Consider the following 18094-nt stretch of genomic DNA (forward strand, 5'->3'; position numbering starts at 1 on the left):
GGTTTAAGTGGTTAATCAAACATTAGTAGCATATTTTTATTTTCAGTTATATAGCGTCTTGTTTTTATAACATTGCATCATTCTCTACTATTTGCAGTTTACACACTACAACCAGCATTTTAAATGATTTCACAGAGCAGAGCTAATGACCTTTTTAACCACTTCCCAACTAAGGGGTTTTACCCCTTCAGCATCCGAGCAATTTTCTCCTTTCAGCGCTCCTTACATTCATTCCCCTATAACTTTATCATTACTTATCACAATGAAATGAACTATATCTTGTTTTTTTCGCCACCAATTAGGCTTTCTTTAGGTGGGACATTATGCCAAGAATTATTTTATTCTAAATGTGTTTTAATGGAAAAATAGGAAAACATTTGGGAAAAAAACATTATTTTTCAGTTTTCCGCCATTATAGTTTTTAAATAATGCATGCTACTGTCATTAAAATCCATGAAATGTATTTGCCCATTTGTCCCGGTTATAAAACCATTTAAATTATGTCCCTATCACAATGTTTGGCGCCAATATTTTATTTGGAAATAAAGGTGCATTTTTTTTCAGTTTTGCATCCATCCCTAATTACAAGCCCATAGTTTATAAAGTAACAGTGTTGTACCCTCCTGACATAAATATTTAAAAAGTTCAGTCCCTAAGGTAACTGTTTATGTATTTTTTTTAATTGTAAATTTTTTATTTTTTTTTTATTACAAAAAAAAAAAAAAAAATGGGGAGTGTGGGAGGTAATGAGTTAATTTTTTTCTGTATAAGTAATGTATGTGTATGTGAAAAATAGTTTAGGGTGTAGTTTTACTATTTGGCCACAAGATGGCAACAGTAATGCGACCTCCAAGCGTCCTTCCGGACGCTCGGAGGAAGTATAAAGAGGCTGGGATTTTTTTTTTCTTTTACAATGATCGCGCTGCTCAGCGGAAAGCAGCCGATCATTGCTGGGGGCAGAGATCAACGAACGGGAATGTATTTTCCCGTTCATTGATCTCCGGGCGAGCGGGCAGCGGCGTGATTACCAGCGGGAGTGCGAGCGGGAGCGCGGACAGCGGCGGGGGGTGCGTATATCTACGCTCCGGAATGGGAAGTGAAGTCCAAAGGAGCGTAGATATACTGTACGCGGGCGGGGAACTAGTTAAACTTTCCTCTGTAGTAAAACCTTACACAAACAAGATACAGTGAGAGACACTTGAGATAATAAGACAGAGCTCTCTGCCACTTTGCAAGTCACAGAGCTCAGGGAGGCTTTTTTGCATAGAAACAACTGAAGTTTCTTAACTCTTCCTGTACTGGAAACAATATTAGACTCAAATCTCTGCTGCTAATGTTTTATTTCTTAGCCACACATACATGTCATTTTATCATAAGTTTATTTTCACTTCAGATTCACTTTAATGTCATTACTGAGCAGAGGAGGATCATGCCAATAATAGATATTACAATGGTTGTATGCAGGGCTGGATTTAGGCCAAGACCGCCTAGGCCATGGCCTAGGGCAACACAGGATCTAGGGCACCAAAGCAGCAGGCTAAAATGGTGCAGCATTTGCAAGCTTGCAAATGCTGCAATGCAGGGAGATCAGGCGAGTGTCTGACTGTGGTACTCTGCTGCTTGCTGCCTGTGCAGAGGCCACCTTGCTCTCTGTGCATGTTTGCATTGTGGCCGCCAGCCAGCTATGGACTTGGGCAGCATTGGAGACGGAAAGGAAGAGGAAGCTTCTGCACTGGAGACGAGCGGAGAAATGAGTGACACTGATGTCTGCTGCGCTGTGAAGGTGAGCTGGCTATTTATATTGAAAGGGTGGTGGAAAAAGGAGGGATTAAGGGAGTAATCTACCTATACTGGAGGGAAAGGGGTCATTAGGCTACCTATACTAGAGAAAAGGGGGGAGGGACGTCTGGCTACCTATACTGGAGGGAACGGGTGAGGGGTCATCTGGCTATCAATACTGAAGGGGGACGGTTGGTGACAGCGGCCTTGGGCGGTAAAGAGTACAAATCCGGCCCTGGTTGTATGGATTCATAAGATTTACCATATGAACCCGAGGCTATCCTACGGTTATAGAAAAATACTTACCTAAGACGAAAAAAGCCTCTGGATCCTCCAAAGGCATCCCTTGTCCTCCTCCAGAACATTGCTGCTGCACAGGACCCTCGTGAAGTTCACGACTGTGCTCCTGTTCTTGGATGAGTATGACTGTGTCTGCGTGATTATGGTTGTGCCTGCGCGGTAAGCTGGAGCCATTCATTCACTGTTTTTTAACCTTAGTTCGCCTTGATATACTTGAAGAAACTCTGTAACAAAAAAAAGTTCCCTGGGGGATACTCACCTCCGGATCCTATCAAGGCTTCCCCCGTCCTCCTGTGTCCCACGGCGGTCTCGCTGTGCCCCTCCGAACAGCGGGGATGTAAATATTTACCTTCCCGGCTCCAGCGCAGGCGCAGTATCAGCTCTCTGCTCGGAGATAGGTGGAAATAGTCGATTGCTGTTGGCCCGCTCTATTGCGCAGGCGCAAGTCTCCTGCTGCTGCACCTGCGTAGTAGAGCGGACCCGACAGAGATCGGCTATTTCCAAGTGGAGAGCTGCAACAGCGCCCCCGCTGGAGAGAAAAGGTAAATACTGCACAGCCTAAGAAGTTATCGGCTGTGCGTTCCATGGGCTGCAGCGAGACCGCCGTGGGACACAGGAGGACGGGGGAAGCCTCATTAGGATCCAGAGGCTCCCCCCTACTGAGGTGAGTACCCCCAGGGGAAGTTTTTTTTTTGTTACAGAGTCTCTTTAAACTTATTATCATTAAAATGTATTTACAGCAAAATCCCCGTTATCCAGAACTCAAACAACTGGAAGTCTCAACTAACCGGCACGCCTGAGGAGATAACTAGGACTGTTTTTTGGGGGGATTTGCAGGCATTAAAATACCTACTGAGCCTCCAGCAACATCTTGTAGCCTTCCTGTAGCTCCTAGTAACTAATCCCCGCCGGTGCCGAAAACTAGGGACTTTGCTATATAGAGCGCTAACATAATACACAGCACTGTACTGTACAACAGATAGAAGAGGCATTCAAACATTAAACAATGTTACACAGGGACATTATGTACTTTCTGTGGATTGCTGAGTGGTTAGAAAATCTATTTCGGCTTAATTGTGCTGGGTTTAGGTTGAGATGATGTTCCTTTCTTTCCTGTAGAGCTAGTTGAGTTAGGAAGTAACAGGATTCTATCCTATTGAGAAGTGTTCCTAGAGGCTGGACTTTGAAGGTGCAGAAACCTGGCTTTAAGGAGGCATTCCACGTCAGGATTTTTTGATTCCATATATTCTGCAGCCCAGGAGAACCATAGAAAATCCAGTCCATTGATGAACACAGAGGTTCTTCTACCTGTTACACTTTTTTTTAATCTCCTGCCCTTAATATTATGCTTTTTATACAGGACCCTCAAACCATGACTTCTGCTCCGGATACTCCTGTCGAAAAAGAGTCTCGTTGTTTCACCCCATTGTGGCAACAAACAAGTCCTATGAGGTCTTTTTCACCAGCACCAGCCCCCAGAAGCTGCGCCTGAAACTGCTGAACGCTGACAACACCAAAGTGAGTTCTTCCACCAATAAGCCAACCAATAAACATGATACCTCCACAAATAAATAGAAATTGTTGGTTTTGCATATTCATAGATGTGAGTGTGAACTTAAGAGTTACAAGGCCAGTCTCATTATGGAGTGCCTACACTAAAGTTCCTTACATAAGTTCAACTAAGGTCACCGAAAACAAATAACTGACATCGCAGAAACAACTTAACCAGCGCCAAAGACGAATGGAAAATGACGAGTCTGTTCAACGACATTGTCCACATACCGATATTGAAAACGATCAACTCCTCTTAAGTACTGAGCGAGCAAGCAGAATTTACATTAGGCACAACGTTGTTTAAATGACCTTGTGCACATGTTGCCGACTGCACGACATCTGCCCAACAGTCATCCTAGTTGATCCGCTGGATAAATCAGGCAAAATGTCCAATATCTGTATCTATTATCATTTTTTGGGTACATTTTTTTTTTTTACATGATTATTGTCCGATACAGCAAAATCTGTTGTGTGTCGAAAATTTCAAATGGCTTTTATTGAGCATGTGTACGTAGCTTAATACTGGATGCATCCTCCACAAACAATGAACACATCCACAATGAGACAGCGAATGCAGAAAAAGCGACATAAGCTACATACGAGTTAAAAATTATCATTTTTTGGGTACATTTTTTTTTTTACATGATTATTGTCCGATACAGCAAAACCTGTTGTGTGTCAAAAATTTCAAATGGCTTTTGTTGAGCATGTGTACGTAGCTTAATACTGGATGCATCCTCCACAAACAATGAACACATCCACAATGGGACAGCGAATGCAGAAAAAGCTACATAAGGGCTCTTTCACATTAGGGTAGATTTTCTGCGTTTCAACGCAAAGGGTAAAGTTTGCATTACCCAAGGTGAAATGAAAGTCCATAGACTTTCATTTTAGCTTTCACATATAACGCTGTGTTTTTGTGCGTTGCGTTACACTGCACCCAGGCACAGTTTTTCGGCCGACGCTAGCTTTATGCGTTACAATGTTAGTCAATGTAAAACGCACACTATGCGCATTTTTAATCCGTTAACGCAGACAATCAGTCCCAGAATGCAACAGAGGAACAATGTAGAAAGTTGAAAACTAAAAGAAAAAAAATTACCTGCGTTTTTCTATGTGCTGTAACGCAATGAAAACGGATTAAAAACGTACACTCACTGCTGTGCAACGCATATTAAAACGCATACAACAAAACGTATGCTTTGAGCGTTCTCCAACGCAAGCTCTGATGTGAAAAAGCCCTAAGAGTTTCCCATATGGCCGGAGTTCTTTGAATGATCCAAAACCGACCCGTAAAAAATGATTTTCCCTTTCCTGGGGGTTCTACCAGCAGCCGCCCTGTGCCGCGCTGTCACTGAATGATCCTCCGGTCTCCTGCAGCACCCCTCTTTCATTTGGATGAGCAGCCCTGGTCTGTGCACCTTTTGATTTTGCCCCCATGGATGGAAGTGCTCTGCGCATGTGCAGTACGGGTACTCTTCTGTTGCGCATGCGCAGAACACTTCCAACGATGGGAGCAAGATCAAGGACGCGTGCGGCCAGGGCAGCGCATGCGCCGTGGCCGTCAACTCGCTGGCCGGAAAGAGGGGCACTGCGGGGCCTGGAGAATCATTCAGTGACGGCGTGGGCACAGGTTGGCTGCAGGGGCCGGTAGAAGCCCCAAGTAAGTAATCATTTTTTACAGGTCGTTTTAGGTTCCCTTTAACATGGGTAGTGTGTGTGAGGGGAGATCACAATAATAATCAATTGAGTATGAACAAAGGCATCTCAATAGGGGTTACCTATTTCATCACATTGCATGGTGTCTTTATGAGATGTCTCTATTGCATTAGAAGTTGTCCCTCATTTTTGTTTCATAAATGTGGGAGCTGTTGCTTTGTTTGACCTGCAACACGTTCGTAGTGTGCTCTGGATCCATGAACAAGATATAAACATTGCTTGCTAACATCACCTGCCATACAAGTTGGTGAACCACAATTACCAACTGTGAGTAAAAAACTGACATGAATGCTTCAGTTTCAGACATTTCTGCCCTATTGTTTAGGACTAGCAGACCTAAGCCCATTACAATAAAGGTCTCTAGGCCTCCCTCACAACCCCCTCCCTTCCTTCCCCATCACCGCCATCATCCGCCATGCTCACACGCGCATGACTGCGCTCCCCCTGTACCCGTCCTCCTCCTGTCCCAACGGCCGCACGCATGTAGTGTGGCACAGCGCAGTAGCACAAAGACACGGACACAGGGACAGGAGAGAACGCAGGGACACAGAGGGTTTATTGTATAGGATGGTAAAGACCAGCATTGGCCTCAAACTCAACCAGGACTTGCAGTTCCACTTATGAGAACAGGGAGATTTCTGATGCATCGCCACTTCCTGTTTTCTTCATATTATCATCCTTTGTCCGTTTTGCCAGGCCAAATGCTCACTGCACTTTGTCTTCTTCCAGGCTGTTCGTGTCGGGATCTACTACTCTAATCCTCAGCGCCTGGATGTCTATGTGAACAATATCTACATCAACCCAACCAACATAAACTGGAAGGGATCCGATTACACTTTATTGGCCCCAACCTACCAAGGTAAGTCTGATGGCTGTTAATTGGGTTTGTGAGCAAGGCTGGATTTACTTACTGAAGCTTATAGGCACAGAGCACATGACGATAGTGTCTTATGATCAGAGCTGGAACAAGGTCCTCCAGCACCCAAGGCGGAGACACCAAAGGAACCTCCATTCTTCCCACGACAGCCGTCACACATTGATTGCAATTAGACTAAGAGGCAACTCCCCGCCAACAACTTAAAGTGGAATGAAACCCATCATTTCTTCTTTACTCTAAAAGATTATTTACAGCATATAATAAACTAACACAATTTTTGTTTCTAGTAAAACAGCATTAAAAGGGTTAAATCACAGGACAGACTTTTTCTCCTGCAGGGGCAGCTGCATGTGAACCTTATTTAGTGTTTACATTCTTCACTTGATACAATTAAGTTAACATTCTCTGACTGTGCAGAAGCTTCTGCTAATGAGTCCTGAACTGAAACACTGCTCAGAAATCATTACTGGGTGCATTTACATTAGAAATACAACAGTTATGAATAAAATGCACCAGCAGCTTTCAAAGTAAATAAACTGAACTTTAGGAACTTATAATTTCTAAATGATTAAAATTATAATAATACTTGTGCACAAAAGCAAATATGATAATTGTATGGGTTATAAGAAGTAGGTAAACACATTTTTATTGAATAGTTTGTCAGAGTTTAAAACCGCTTTAATCTCTAGTTATCTGGTTTGCAGCCACTGCCATGTATCCCCTTTTCTTATTTCTCTCTGCTTCAAACACAATAGGGGAATGATAGCAGAGTGAGTTGTGTGCCCCCTCCTACACTGCGCCCTGAGGCTGGAGCCCCTCTTGCCTCTGCCTCAGCCCAGCCCTGCTTATGATGCGCTGGTAAAGGGCCTACCTTCTGCAGTCTTCCAGTGCTGTTAAGGCAGACCATGCACAGACGACAAGTTATTTTGGACTCATTTTAGAAGATATGCAAATAGATTCAGCTTCAGGACCAGGGAAAATGATCTTGATTGAAATGTGAATAACTCAGAGGCTGGAAAAGATTGAATTTGGACTACATCTCTTATTTAAGGATAAACTCCACATAGTTTAGATAAGATTCTTTCTTTTTTTTTACTTAACCTCCCCGGCGTTTAATTTCTCTTTGATTTTTGTACCAAGAGCGGTACCATTTTTTAAAAGGGTTTCTTTATATTGGAGCATGCGTACAATATAAAAAAAGCACTCAGATATTTGTATTGAATCCAATGCAAAAAAAAAGTGAATTTGCCACCTGATGTCATAATGCTGCATACAGTCACCAGAGAGTGCATGTAGCATCATCAGAGGTACGCATCGGGGGACGTGATCAACGAAGGAACAGGAAGTGAGGAAGGAGGAAGAAGAGATCGCCACCAGGGATTGCCGCAAAGAAGACGGGAATACGCTCGCAGGGAAGATGTGGGGCCATACAAAAAACTGGGCTGTGTTCCTTTTTTCTTTTTTATGCCTGAAAGAGCTAAATATTCAGTTACTGCAACTGACAGTTTTTCTCCAGTTAGGACCTAGTCAACTGTAGAGTAACCCTCAAAGATAAGGAATTACAGTTATAAAACTCTTTCCTGGCAGAGAACAGTTTGAGTGCAGGGGATAGATAAAAAAAGGTCAATAGTTCATATGCTTTAGTTCTGGAACACAGAAAGACTTAGTCATTGAGCAGAGACAATAAAACATTAATTCTACTTTTTAGGTTTTTAAAGATGAAATAAAACTGTCAGCTTAGAGTAGAATAATTGATAAAATTGTTTCTCATCAGTTTTATTTTCACCTCAGATACACTTTAAAGAGTTACAGGATTTATGTAGCAGGAGATATACTGTACTACAAAATGTATGATTTTTTTCCCTTTTTCATCTCCTGTATAGGGCAGTACATGCCACAGCTTAGCTCTACCATTAATGGAGATAACTACTTTGACAAAGACTATAGTACGCTGCATATCCTGGTCAGAGGGTCCACCCCAGTGGAAATTCGCACGTCGCCCCTCATTGTCATCGCCTTCAATATTCCAGCAATGACGTTAGACCAGTTCTATGGAGAGAATCTTGTCAAGAACCTGGCACTTTTCCTGAAAATCCCGGCCAGCAAGATCCGTATCACCAAGATTATTGCCGAGGGATCCAGGCGTAGGAAGAGAGCAGCTGGGGGTCTCACGGTATCGGTGGAAATTTCCGATCCACCAGGACAGCAGCAGGATAATACAACATCAACAGCAACAAATACAACAACAACAAATACAACAACATCCAACTCCACAGGTAACAAAGGGCTTTTCCTGCACAGTGACAGCTTTTTGTACCACAAGGGAGTTACATGAGGCCATGGTCAGTACTGAAGGGCAGTACTGTAGCAGGTAGGAAAAGAAGGGTACCTGCTTTATTTTATTTCACTATTATTATCTGGTCAGCAGCTTTTATTGCAGGCTCTGCTGACACAGGTTTGTTTTGTAAGGGCATTTTAACTTTGATGGCCGCTACCATGTTGAGGGGCAGGGCTGATGGCTGTGCGGAGGAAGGGAGTGGGTGCATGCGTATGTATTGACGCGTGCACTCCTCCCGGTTGCCAAAGCAACTAATCGCGACGGGTAAGGCTCTTACGCAAGAGCCGCTCGCGCTGATTGCGTGAGCAAGGAGAGAAGGTTGCTTAGCAACCGGAGCGCGCGCGGAGGGGAGCGGTTGAGAGAGGTTAACGTCTCTCTGAGGGTTGAGGTGGCACAGTTGGAGGCGGACAGGGGAAGCGGAGAGACGTGGCAGGCCTGGCTGATGACATGGAGGCCAGAAGCGGCAGCAGCTGTCATTTTTGGGGAAAAAGAAGTGCGCAGTGATGATTCTTCAATCCTCCACAGACAGCCATCAGTCCATCCAGGTTGACAGAGAGAGAGAGAGAGCCAGGGGAGAGATTTCAGGCAGATGAAGAAGATCCCCACTACTTGGGGGAAGGATTCTTGATACCGAGTGTGTGTGCTGTGAAGGAAATTTTTAATGCTGACACGTATGAAGTATGATTAATAGTGTGATAAATCAGCATGTGACAAGGAAGATGGTTGAACATTTTGATTATACAAAACTGGCTCTGGTTATGTCCCTCACTGCTGAAATATAGTGCTGGGGAAACAGTTTTTTTTTATGAAAGTACAAAAATGCATACTACCCCTATACCATGTATGAGACTGTGAAATGGTGGTTTTGAAAAGGCAGTGAACTGGCTCAATGAAATAAGTTATTGCCCTTTCCGCTATAGGCCTGATAGAACCTCTTATAGCCCACTGACTTTTATAAGAATACATGCAAAATAGTTTTTTATTTCTTCTGTGTTGTGCACCAGACTGTGCGAAGTTATACCTGAGGAATACTCACCTGTGGGTAGAATCGTCTAGCCGGATTCCTGAGAAAGAAAGGAGGCATAGTTACCGTATTTTTCGGACTATAAGACGCACTTTTTCTCCCTCAGAAGTGGGGAGAAAAAGTCCCTGCATCTTATAGTCCAAATGCAGGGAAGCTCAGACTTAAAATCACAGACGAACAGCTGACCCGCCGCATGCCGGGATTCTCTGCACTCCTGTGGTCCTGGATCCTCCTCCACGTCACCCTCAATGTTTACCTGCATTTTCTTTGTGTCCTCCTCTTTGCCCCTCGCTGCGCCATTGTTATGTAAAATCAGTGTCAGAAGCTGCTCCTACTAAACAGCAGACCATCCAGAGTATTGTGTCCTCTATGCCCCTCGCTGCGCCATTGTTATGTAAAATAGCGGCAGAAGCCGCTCGTACTAAACAGCAGACCGTCCTGTGTATTGTGTCCTCTTTGCCCCTCGCTGCGCTGTGTGTTATGTAAATCAGCGGCAGAAGCCGCTCGTATCACTCACCAGACAGTGCGTGCCTGCGGCGAACAGGGACTCCTCTCTCGCTCACTCCTTCCCCCAAGTGCTGGTACTTCATGGTCGTGTCATTACACACGTGACCGGCACTTGGGGGAAGGAGTGAGCGAGAGAGTAGTCCCTGTTCGCCGCAGGCACGCACTGTCTGGTGAGTGATACGAGCGGCTTCTGCCGCTGATTTACATAACACACAGCACAGCGAGGGGCAAAGAGGACACAATACACAGGACGGTCTTCTGTTTAGTACGAGCGGCTTCTGCCGCTGATTTACATAACAATGGCGCAGCGAGGGGCAAAGTGGACGGTCTGCTGTTTAGTACGAGCGGCTTCTGACACTGATTTTACATAACAATGGCGCAGCGAGGGGCAAAGTGGATGGTCTGCTGTTCAGTACGAGCGGCTTCTGACACTGATTTTACATAACAATGGCGCAGCGAGGGGCAAAGAGGAGGACACAATATGTATACACAGGACTGCTGTGTAATACTGGGGGAAACATGAGGGCACTGGGGGAGAGGAGGAGTGAACTGGGGCAGCATGAGGACACTGGGGAACAAGAGGACATGGGGGCTGCATGAGGTCACTGGGGTGCAGGAGAAGGAAACGGGGGGGGGGGGCAGCATGAGGACACTGGTGAACAAGAATAGGACACTGGGGAATAGGAGGACACTGGGGTACAGCATGAGGACACTGGGGGGCAGGAAAATGAAAATGGGGGGGCAGCATGAGGACACTGGGGAACAAGAGGACAATGGGATGCAGGAGAAGGAAACTGGGGGGCAGCATGAGGACACTGAGGAACAAGAAAAGGACACTGGAGGCAGCATTAGGACACTAGGGAACAAGAGGACACTGGGGGGCAGGAGAAGGAAACTAGGGGGCAGGAGAAGGAAACTGGGGGGCAGCATGAGGAAACTGGAATAACAGGAGGAGGACAATGGGGGACAGGAGGAGGACATTTGGGGGGCCAAGTGGAAAAAAACACGGGGGTAACAGGACAGTAATTGAGAAGACATCTACAAGATGCTCCTGGACCATGGATGCACCAGGTTTATTATATTTTTTTCCTGGTTTTTCACCCTCTAAACACAGGTGCGTCTTATAGTCCGGAGCGTCTTATAGTCCGAAAAATACGGTAATATGTTGACTTACCAGCAATAGTAAAAGAATTTTGGAATAAGTACGTGTTAATAGACTGTTGTCTCCAAGCAGTAGATTGTTCCTGAAAAAGAACAGAAGTGATAAATTTTTGATCTAAGAAGAGAATTTTTTTTTATTTATTTTTGGAGCATTTATATTGAGTAGCTTTGCCTATGAGAACAAATGTTGGAGTCATTTGTGTGATATTTGTCTAATCTAAGTAATCTCACTAATTTACTAAATTTAGTAACTCACTAATCCATTTATCCATTTTTTTTTATTTTTTTTATTTATTAACCAACCCATTCATTAACTTTTTAACCAACCCATCTATTCACTTATTCTTCTGGTCTATTCAAATCCGTCTACAAGATTAAACTAGTGAAATAGTCAGATTCGTTACCAAACTGAGAACAAGAAAGTGGAAGTACTTCATTAACTATTGAGGGTGTAAGATATATTTTTTTTCTTTTTGCTGATCAGCAAAGGTAGAGGTTAATGTCTTTATAACCATATTCTAGTGAAGTATTGAATTGAAATTTACAGTTTTTTTCTCTAGTTGGCATTTAGGGGTTTATATTACTCAAACAGGGCCCATTTTTAATTACTGAAAATTAATGTGGGTGGGTACGCTTAGTAAAAAACTTACCGGGTGGGAGAGTTAGGTGTTTTATGTAACTCATTAATTTTTCCTAGCTTCCGGAAGTGCCTTGTAGGAAGAAGACAAGAAGATATTGAGAAGATTGTGATATTAGAGAGTTGAACTGTTGTAGTTTTCATTGGTTACATGGAGTAGAAAATTTTACTTTTTATTTTTTTTTTATGTAATAAAATTTTTGAATTTTACAACCTGCATTTGTGTCTTTGGAGTCCTCCCTCAGTTGGCGGTGGAAACCGTTTACAGTACTATAGCCAACATCTATGATAAATGAGCACTGGTGTCCATATGTTAGTTACTTTTACAGCTGCTAACACATAAAATTAAATTCTAATGTTCGTAAAATGATTTTCCCCTGTGGGACTCATAGCATGTAGCTTAAGAGAGCTGCAGTAATTTACATTTATGGTAGGGAATTCCAAAGGGTAGGGACAGCATGACAGAAAGCTCTGGCGCCAAAAGTTTTGAGGTGCACTCTGGGAGTGACCAAGTTTATGGATCCTGCTGATCTGAGGTTGTGGGAGGTGTGTTGTAGTCCTTCATGTACTCAGGACCCAAATGGTGTAGGGATTTGAATGTTAACAGTCCAATCTCAAAGAGTATTCTCCATTTTACATAGCATACTGTGCAAGTTGCCTTCATGTCTACAACACTGTTCATAAAGACAAAAAAAATAATCATTATCATTTCTCATCATTCAGGTGAATTATCATTCTCGGATTTCCAGCAAATAAGTCAGAATTTGGCATCAGCTGCAATCAATGGAAGCCTCGGCAATTACCTGAATGTCACTGTTGGGTCACTGTCTGTGTCTGACCCCGTCCCATCTCCAAGTGACCCGGGCTGGAGTGAGGTAATATTTGTCACCCCATTCCTGGTCTCATGCATTATACAGTTTGTCTTTCAGGTTTTTTTTTTTATACTACATGAAATTCCAATTTTGATGAGATTTTACATACGGTTTGATTTTTTTTTTTTTTTTAAAGTCCTGCATGCTGCGTTTTTTGTGTGACTTTCTTCTTGTGTTGCTAGCAACAAGTCCGTAGCCCAACCCCCTAGCAGAAGAGGTCACAGGCGCATCTCTGATTGTTCCTAGAGAAGCACCTATGACCTTTTCCTTTAGGGGCAAACAAATACCAAGGGGTGAGCAGCAGGGCCGGGCCGAGGCATAGGCTGGAGAGGCTCCAGCCTCAGGACGCAGTGTAGGAGGGGGAGCACAATTCATTCAGCTGTCATTCCTAATTGTGTTTGAAGCAGAAAGAAATAATAAAAGGGGATACATAGCAGTGACTGCAAGCCAGATGACTAGATATTAAGGTGTTGGGGGGTTTGTGGGCCCTGTGGAGCCCCTTAGTCTAATAGCAATCAGTGTGTGACGGCTGAGGTGGCAGGGATGGAGGGGCGCACTTTGGTGTCTCAGCCTTGGGTGCTGGAGGACCTTGTCCCGCCTCTGGTGAGCAGCACAAACCAACTTTAATGCAATTTTTTTGCAAAGCATGCACGCAGCAATGAGGACCCCAATCTCCACAAGAAATATATATAAAAATACAGTGGGGCTGCAGCACACAACAGGAAAACAGTGACAGGGGCTCTTGGTTACGCTTTAACGCGCTTAAGCTCACCAACTGCGCCAAAGTGTCTCCGATCTGGTGAGTCCTACTCTGAAATCTAGGTTTTTTTTATCAGCAGCCCTTTTCCTTTAGGGGGTGGGGCTACAAACAGAAGCCAGACATCGGGACACTTGGTAAGTATAAAAAAGTCAAATCCATGTACAGATCAATGAATACATAATAAAGATTAACAATACATGAATTACTATAACTGTATAGCATTTATATATCGCTTCAGCAGAAGAAAGCATCAGTCATTAACCCTTTAGCAGCCAGTTTATTTAGAGGCTTACAAGTGCTCCAGGCCAATTTATTTTAGCACTTTTTTAAAATTTCTTTTTTTGTGAGTTTTCTTTGCTTCTAATTAGTACTGCTGTAATGCGTATTTATGGCCACTTGTCACTAGGGGGCAGTGTGGGACAATAACAGAGGACTTCTGCTTTCAGTTTCTATGTTTTCTGCTAGGAGAGAGACATCAAAGCATTCCAAGAATTTACAGTCCAAGGCGTTCTGCCGACTGAGGTCAAAAGCAGCGCATTTATCTCAAACCAGATAGCTCTATGGAAGCTGCTTATGGGTTAATCAAAGGCAAGTTGATCAAAACACAAAGCATTGTGGGTGCCACCTAGCCATGCACAATGAAAAAGATGGTACACATGCACTTCAGGGGTTCATATTACTCCCAGAGAGGCCGGTGCACTACTCAAGTGAATATTAAGGGAGCATCTCATAGGGGGGGGGGGGGGTAAATGGTTTTATCTTGTCCACCACTCTGAGTCTGAGCTCAAATGTAGAGCAGCCAGGCAGGCAGTAATGAGATCAAAGTGCTCACCGCTTGCACCATTTTTCCCACATTAGATAAATCTTAGGGGGCATACTCCTGAGGACATACAGTATACTAGCTTTGTGTATGGGAGGGCAGAATCAGTCTGCTTAAAGGATAACTGAAGAGGTATATGGAGGCTGCCTTGTTTATTTCCTTTTAAGCAATACCAGTTGCCTGGCAGCCCTGCTGACCCTCTGCCTCTAACACTTTTAGCCATAGACCCCGAACAAGCATGCAGCAGATCAGGTCTTTCTGACATTTTTGTCAGATCTAAAAGATTAGCTACATGCTTGTTTCTGGTGTTATTCAGACACTTCTGCAGCCAAACAGACCAGTAGGGCTGCCAGGCAACTGGTATTGTTTAACCACCCTGGCGTTCTATTAAGAGCGCCAGGGTGCATGCGCAGCAGTATTTAAAAAAAAAAATGTTTTCCCTATCATGTAGCTACCCTAGCGCTAGCTACATGATGCCCCCTCCCTGCGCTATCCCTCCCACCCCTTCGATCGCCGCCGGCTTCCCCCGTCGCCATGGCGACGATCGTGATGACGTCATCGACGTCGTGACGTCATCCGGCGTTCCGATTCACCCCGCAGCGCTGCCTGGCACTGATTGGCCAGGCTGAGCAGGGGTCTCGGCGGGGGGGGGGGGGGGGTGGGGGGGGCGGCGGTTACGCTGCGGATAGAGGCGCATCGGCGGCGAGCGGCGGCGATCAGAATAAACATGCAGCAAGAAAAGTGCTTGCTGCGTGTTTGAAAAAAAAAATTGTGAAAATCGGCCCAGCGGGGCCTGAGCGGCGCCTTCCGGTGGTAATAGACGAGCTAAGCTCGTCCATACCGCTAAGAAGGTTAAAAGGAAATAAACATGGCAGCCTCCATAGTCTTCTCCCTTCAGTTGTCCTTAAATCCAGTCAGCCCTAGTAGGGGATTTGGAATCCAACCAATCTGGGGTTATCTCTTGCCTAACCCGCAAACAGAGACTTTTTGATAACTGCATGTATACTTACTCCAATCCGAGAACACGCCCAGAATGCACTAAATTGGGATTCTAGATATTGGGCATCCCACCTTGTCATGCAGAAATTTGACAATTTGCCTCCAAAAGCCTGCCGCTGGTAGACACTACCGTATAACGTAGACAAACAAAGAAGCAGAGGCATGGAACTTAGGGCAGGCGTCAATTATATTATTGTTAAATTTGTGGAGTCTGGCGGGAGTCATATATGTCTGGTGCAGGATATAGAGCTGCGTAAGCCGCTCTCATAGATTTGGTGAAGAGCTTTTAGCTGCAAATAAGGCCTCATCCCAATACTCTTCATCCTAGTCAGTTATTAGCGTCATCCGTTTGGACTTGGATTGACTTGTTTGAGTAAGAGCACCATGCCCAATCAAAAAGGTATAAATATTCCCTATAAGATGTTTAAACGATACCTTCGTGCAAATAGAAATTAAAAATGGGGGTGCTGGCCTGTTTAGGGGGCTCTCCTCATGCCCACTGCTCCCCTGTTCACTATCAGTTGCGACCACCCCAATCAGGAAGAAAGTTTAGGGGGTCACTAGGCTGTACCGGAGGGGAACGGGCGAGAACAGGGGGATTGGTGGGCATGAGAAGAGCCTACTAAACATGCCTGCTCACCCCGTTAATAGGGCCATCTTTGATAAGCTCTAATACTGGTTAATTATGTAGTATAACAGGGAGACCACCAAATTGCATGCGCACAGCGTGGGCAAGCTGCAAATATCAGAAGCTTTGAGTACAAGGGACTGAGTGTTGGGTCACAAAGTGATGAAAGGAGAGGAGTTTTCCATTATGGACAATGTGGCCAAGAAACACCACCCGCCCTTCTGACCGTACAGTGCTTCTTAAAGAGAACCCGAGGTGGATCTACGGGGGCAGATGGGACACAGAGTCATGTCCTGTGCCTAATGACATGGCTCTGTGTCCCCACACCGCCGCTCTCTGCCCCCTGAGCGCCGCGCTATAGCCCCCTGAGTTTAGCGACAAGATTGAGGTAAATAGAGGGGGGAGGAATTCCCTGTTTACAACGCCCACCAGGGGCGTTCTTACAGGGTTTCCTGTGCTGCCATTGGGCAGCTCTCTCCCCTGGCTGCTCCTCCTGACGCTCCCCTGCCTTCCTGCACGCTATGAGAGACAACACAGTCTCTCAGTGCAGCTATGTGACCCAGAGGTCACCAAAGTGAAAGTGGGCTACTGCAGCCCATGGAAGCGGCAGGGAGCAGTGGTTTTTGTGGCTACCTGATCCGCTAAGCCCCGAGGATCAGGTAGCCTAGTTTTTTTTTTGCATTTTTTGAGCCCACCTTGGGTTCTCTTTAAAGCTCAAAAAGACCATATTTTTTCTTATTACTGAGGCCTGATTGACATAGAATAATTGTGTTATTAAGTATTGTTGACACTTTATAGGGTGACTTTATTTGGTTCATTTTTTGTAATTTCTCAGTTTTCTAGATTATAGGGAGTACAGAATGCTGGGAAATAGATTTTGTTATAAGATGCAATCTATTCTGTACCTGCATGATGTCTATAAACCCCTGTTGGACAAACTGAGGACTCCAGTAGATGCTGTGCAGCCCTCATAAGATGTATTATATAGTCCATGAGTAAGGTAACATCCACCTGTCATAACTTGTACATACTGTACATGTACAGCATATGTATAAATGAACTTGTATATACAAGTTAGTTACAAGCTGCTCTATAGCACAAAGAATAAAGAAATTCAATGAAAACTGCAGGTACAAGTCCCACCTCTCTGGAAACTTGTTCAACAGTTGTGTCTTTTCTTTCCCCTAAAAATGTGCTATACGATCCCAAAGCTAGTAGCTGTTCAAAAGGTAGTTGTTGAAGGCTTCCAGGAATCCCAGCCATGGTTGAGCTACATGGAGGAATCAGTTGAGGTCAGCTCAAACTATGTGAGGCCCTTTAGCACTTCATATCTAGCTAGTTGATCACCACTGGTCCAGAAAGAAAAAGCAGGTGGATTCTTACTAAGCCATATACGGGAATGACCAGAATCCAGAGTAACAGAAACATTTGTTGTTTAGGTGGCAAACAAAACAGATCCAGCAACGCCTTCCACTGGGAGCTATCTGGCCACCGTCTCCACCTTGACAGTGGTCCAAGAACCAATAGCTGGACTACCGGGAGAGAGGATGTCCCAGCAGCCATGTGTTATGGCTCAAGATTCTAACGTAAGTCTCATGTCAATATTTCTTGTAAAGGAACGAGCACAAGCCTGTACATTAGAGTGGGACCTGTAGTAATGAAAAGTGGTTGTAAACATCACATTTTGAGATAATTCTGACTCCAACAGAAGACTCTATGGGCCATATCTTATTAAAGGTGATAAGTTGCTTGCAGATGAGAGCTACTTACCACCTTGCCATTGCATGAGGATTACCCGCAAATCCTATTGCCGGTTTTCGATGGCTGATCATTAGGGAGCATTGCTCAGGTGAGGTTTTACGCTGTGGTCCTTCAGCACCACGGCACTGCTCCCTCGCTTCCCTGGAGATGCGTGCGCACACCCGTTGAACATCCACTGCCATCTTCCGCCGCTGCATTCTGGGGGACTCCTTTAGTAAAGAGACATCCAGAGCTCCCAGTTGGGCTGCCGCACATCTCTGAAGCCCCCCTGCAGCTGCACCGTCACCCATGAGTAATGTACTTACCGCCACTAAACACGCGCTGCCTCTCGCCGCAAGTCAAGATGCTGTAATTACAG

At 44.6% G+C, this 18094-nt stretch overlaps 1 protein-coding gene across 1 annotated transcript in view; it reads left to right on the forward strand.

Annotated features, from left to right (window-relative positions):
• LOC137519142 (fibrocystin-L-like) overlaps positions 1-18094 on the forward strand; it is a 249726-nt gene that overhangs the window by 220700 nt on the left and 10932 nt on the right. The window contains exons 50-54 of the mRNA XM_068237924.1: positions 3440-3597; positions 6082-6211; positions 8113-8505; positions 12620-12771; positions 17415-17561. Coding sequence (XP_068094025.1) covers positions 3440-3597; positions 6082-6211; positions 8113-8505; positions 12620-12771; positions 17415-17561 — 980 coding nt within the window. The remainder of the gene's footprint in view (positions 1-3439; positions 3598-6081; positions 6212-8112; positions 8506-12619; positions 12772-17414; positions 17562-18094) is intronic.

This window comes from Hyperolius riggenbachi, chromosome 5 (genome assembly GCF_040937935.1).
Source record: "Hyperolius riggenbachi isolate aHypRig1 chromosome 5, aHypRig1.pri, whole genome shotgun sequence".
Taxonomy (NCBI): domain Eukaryota; kingdom Metazoa; phylum Chordata; class Amphibia; order Anura; family Hyperoliidae; genus Hyperolius; species Hyperolius riggenbachi.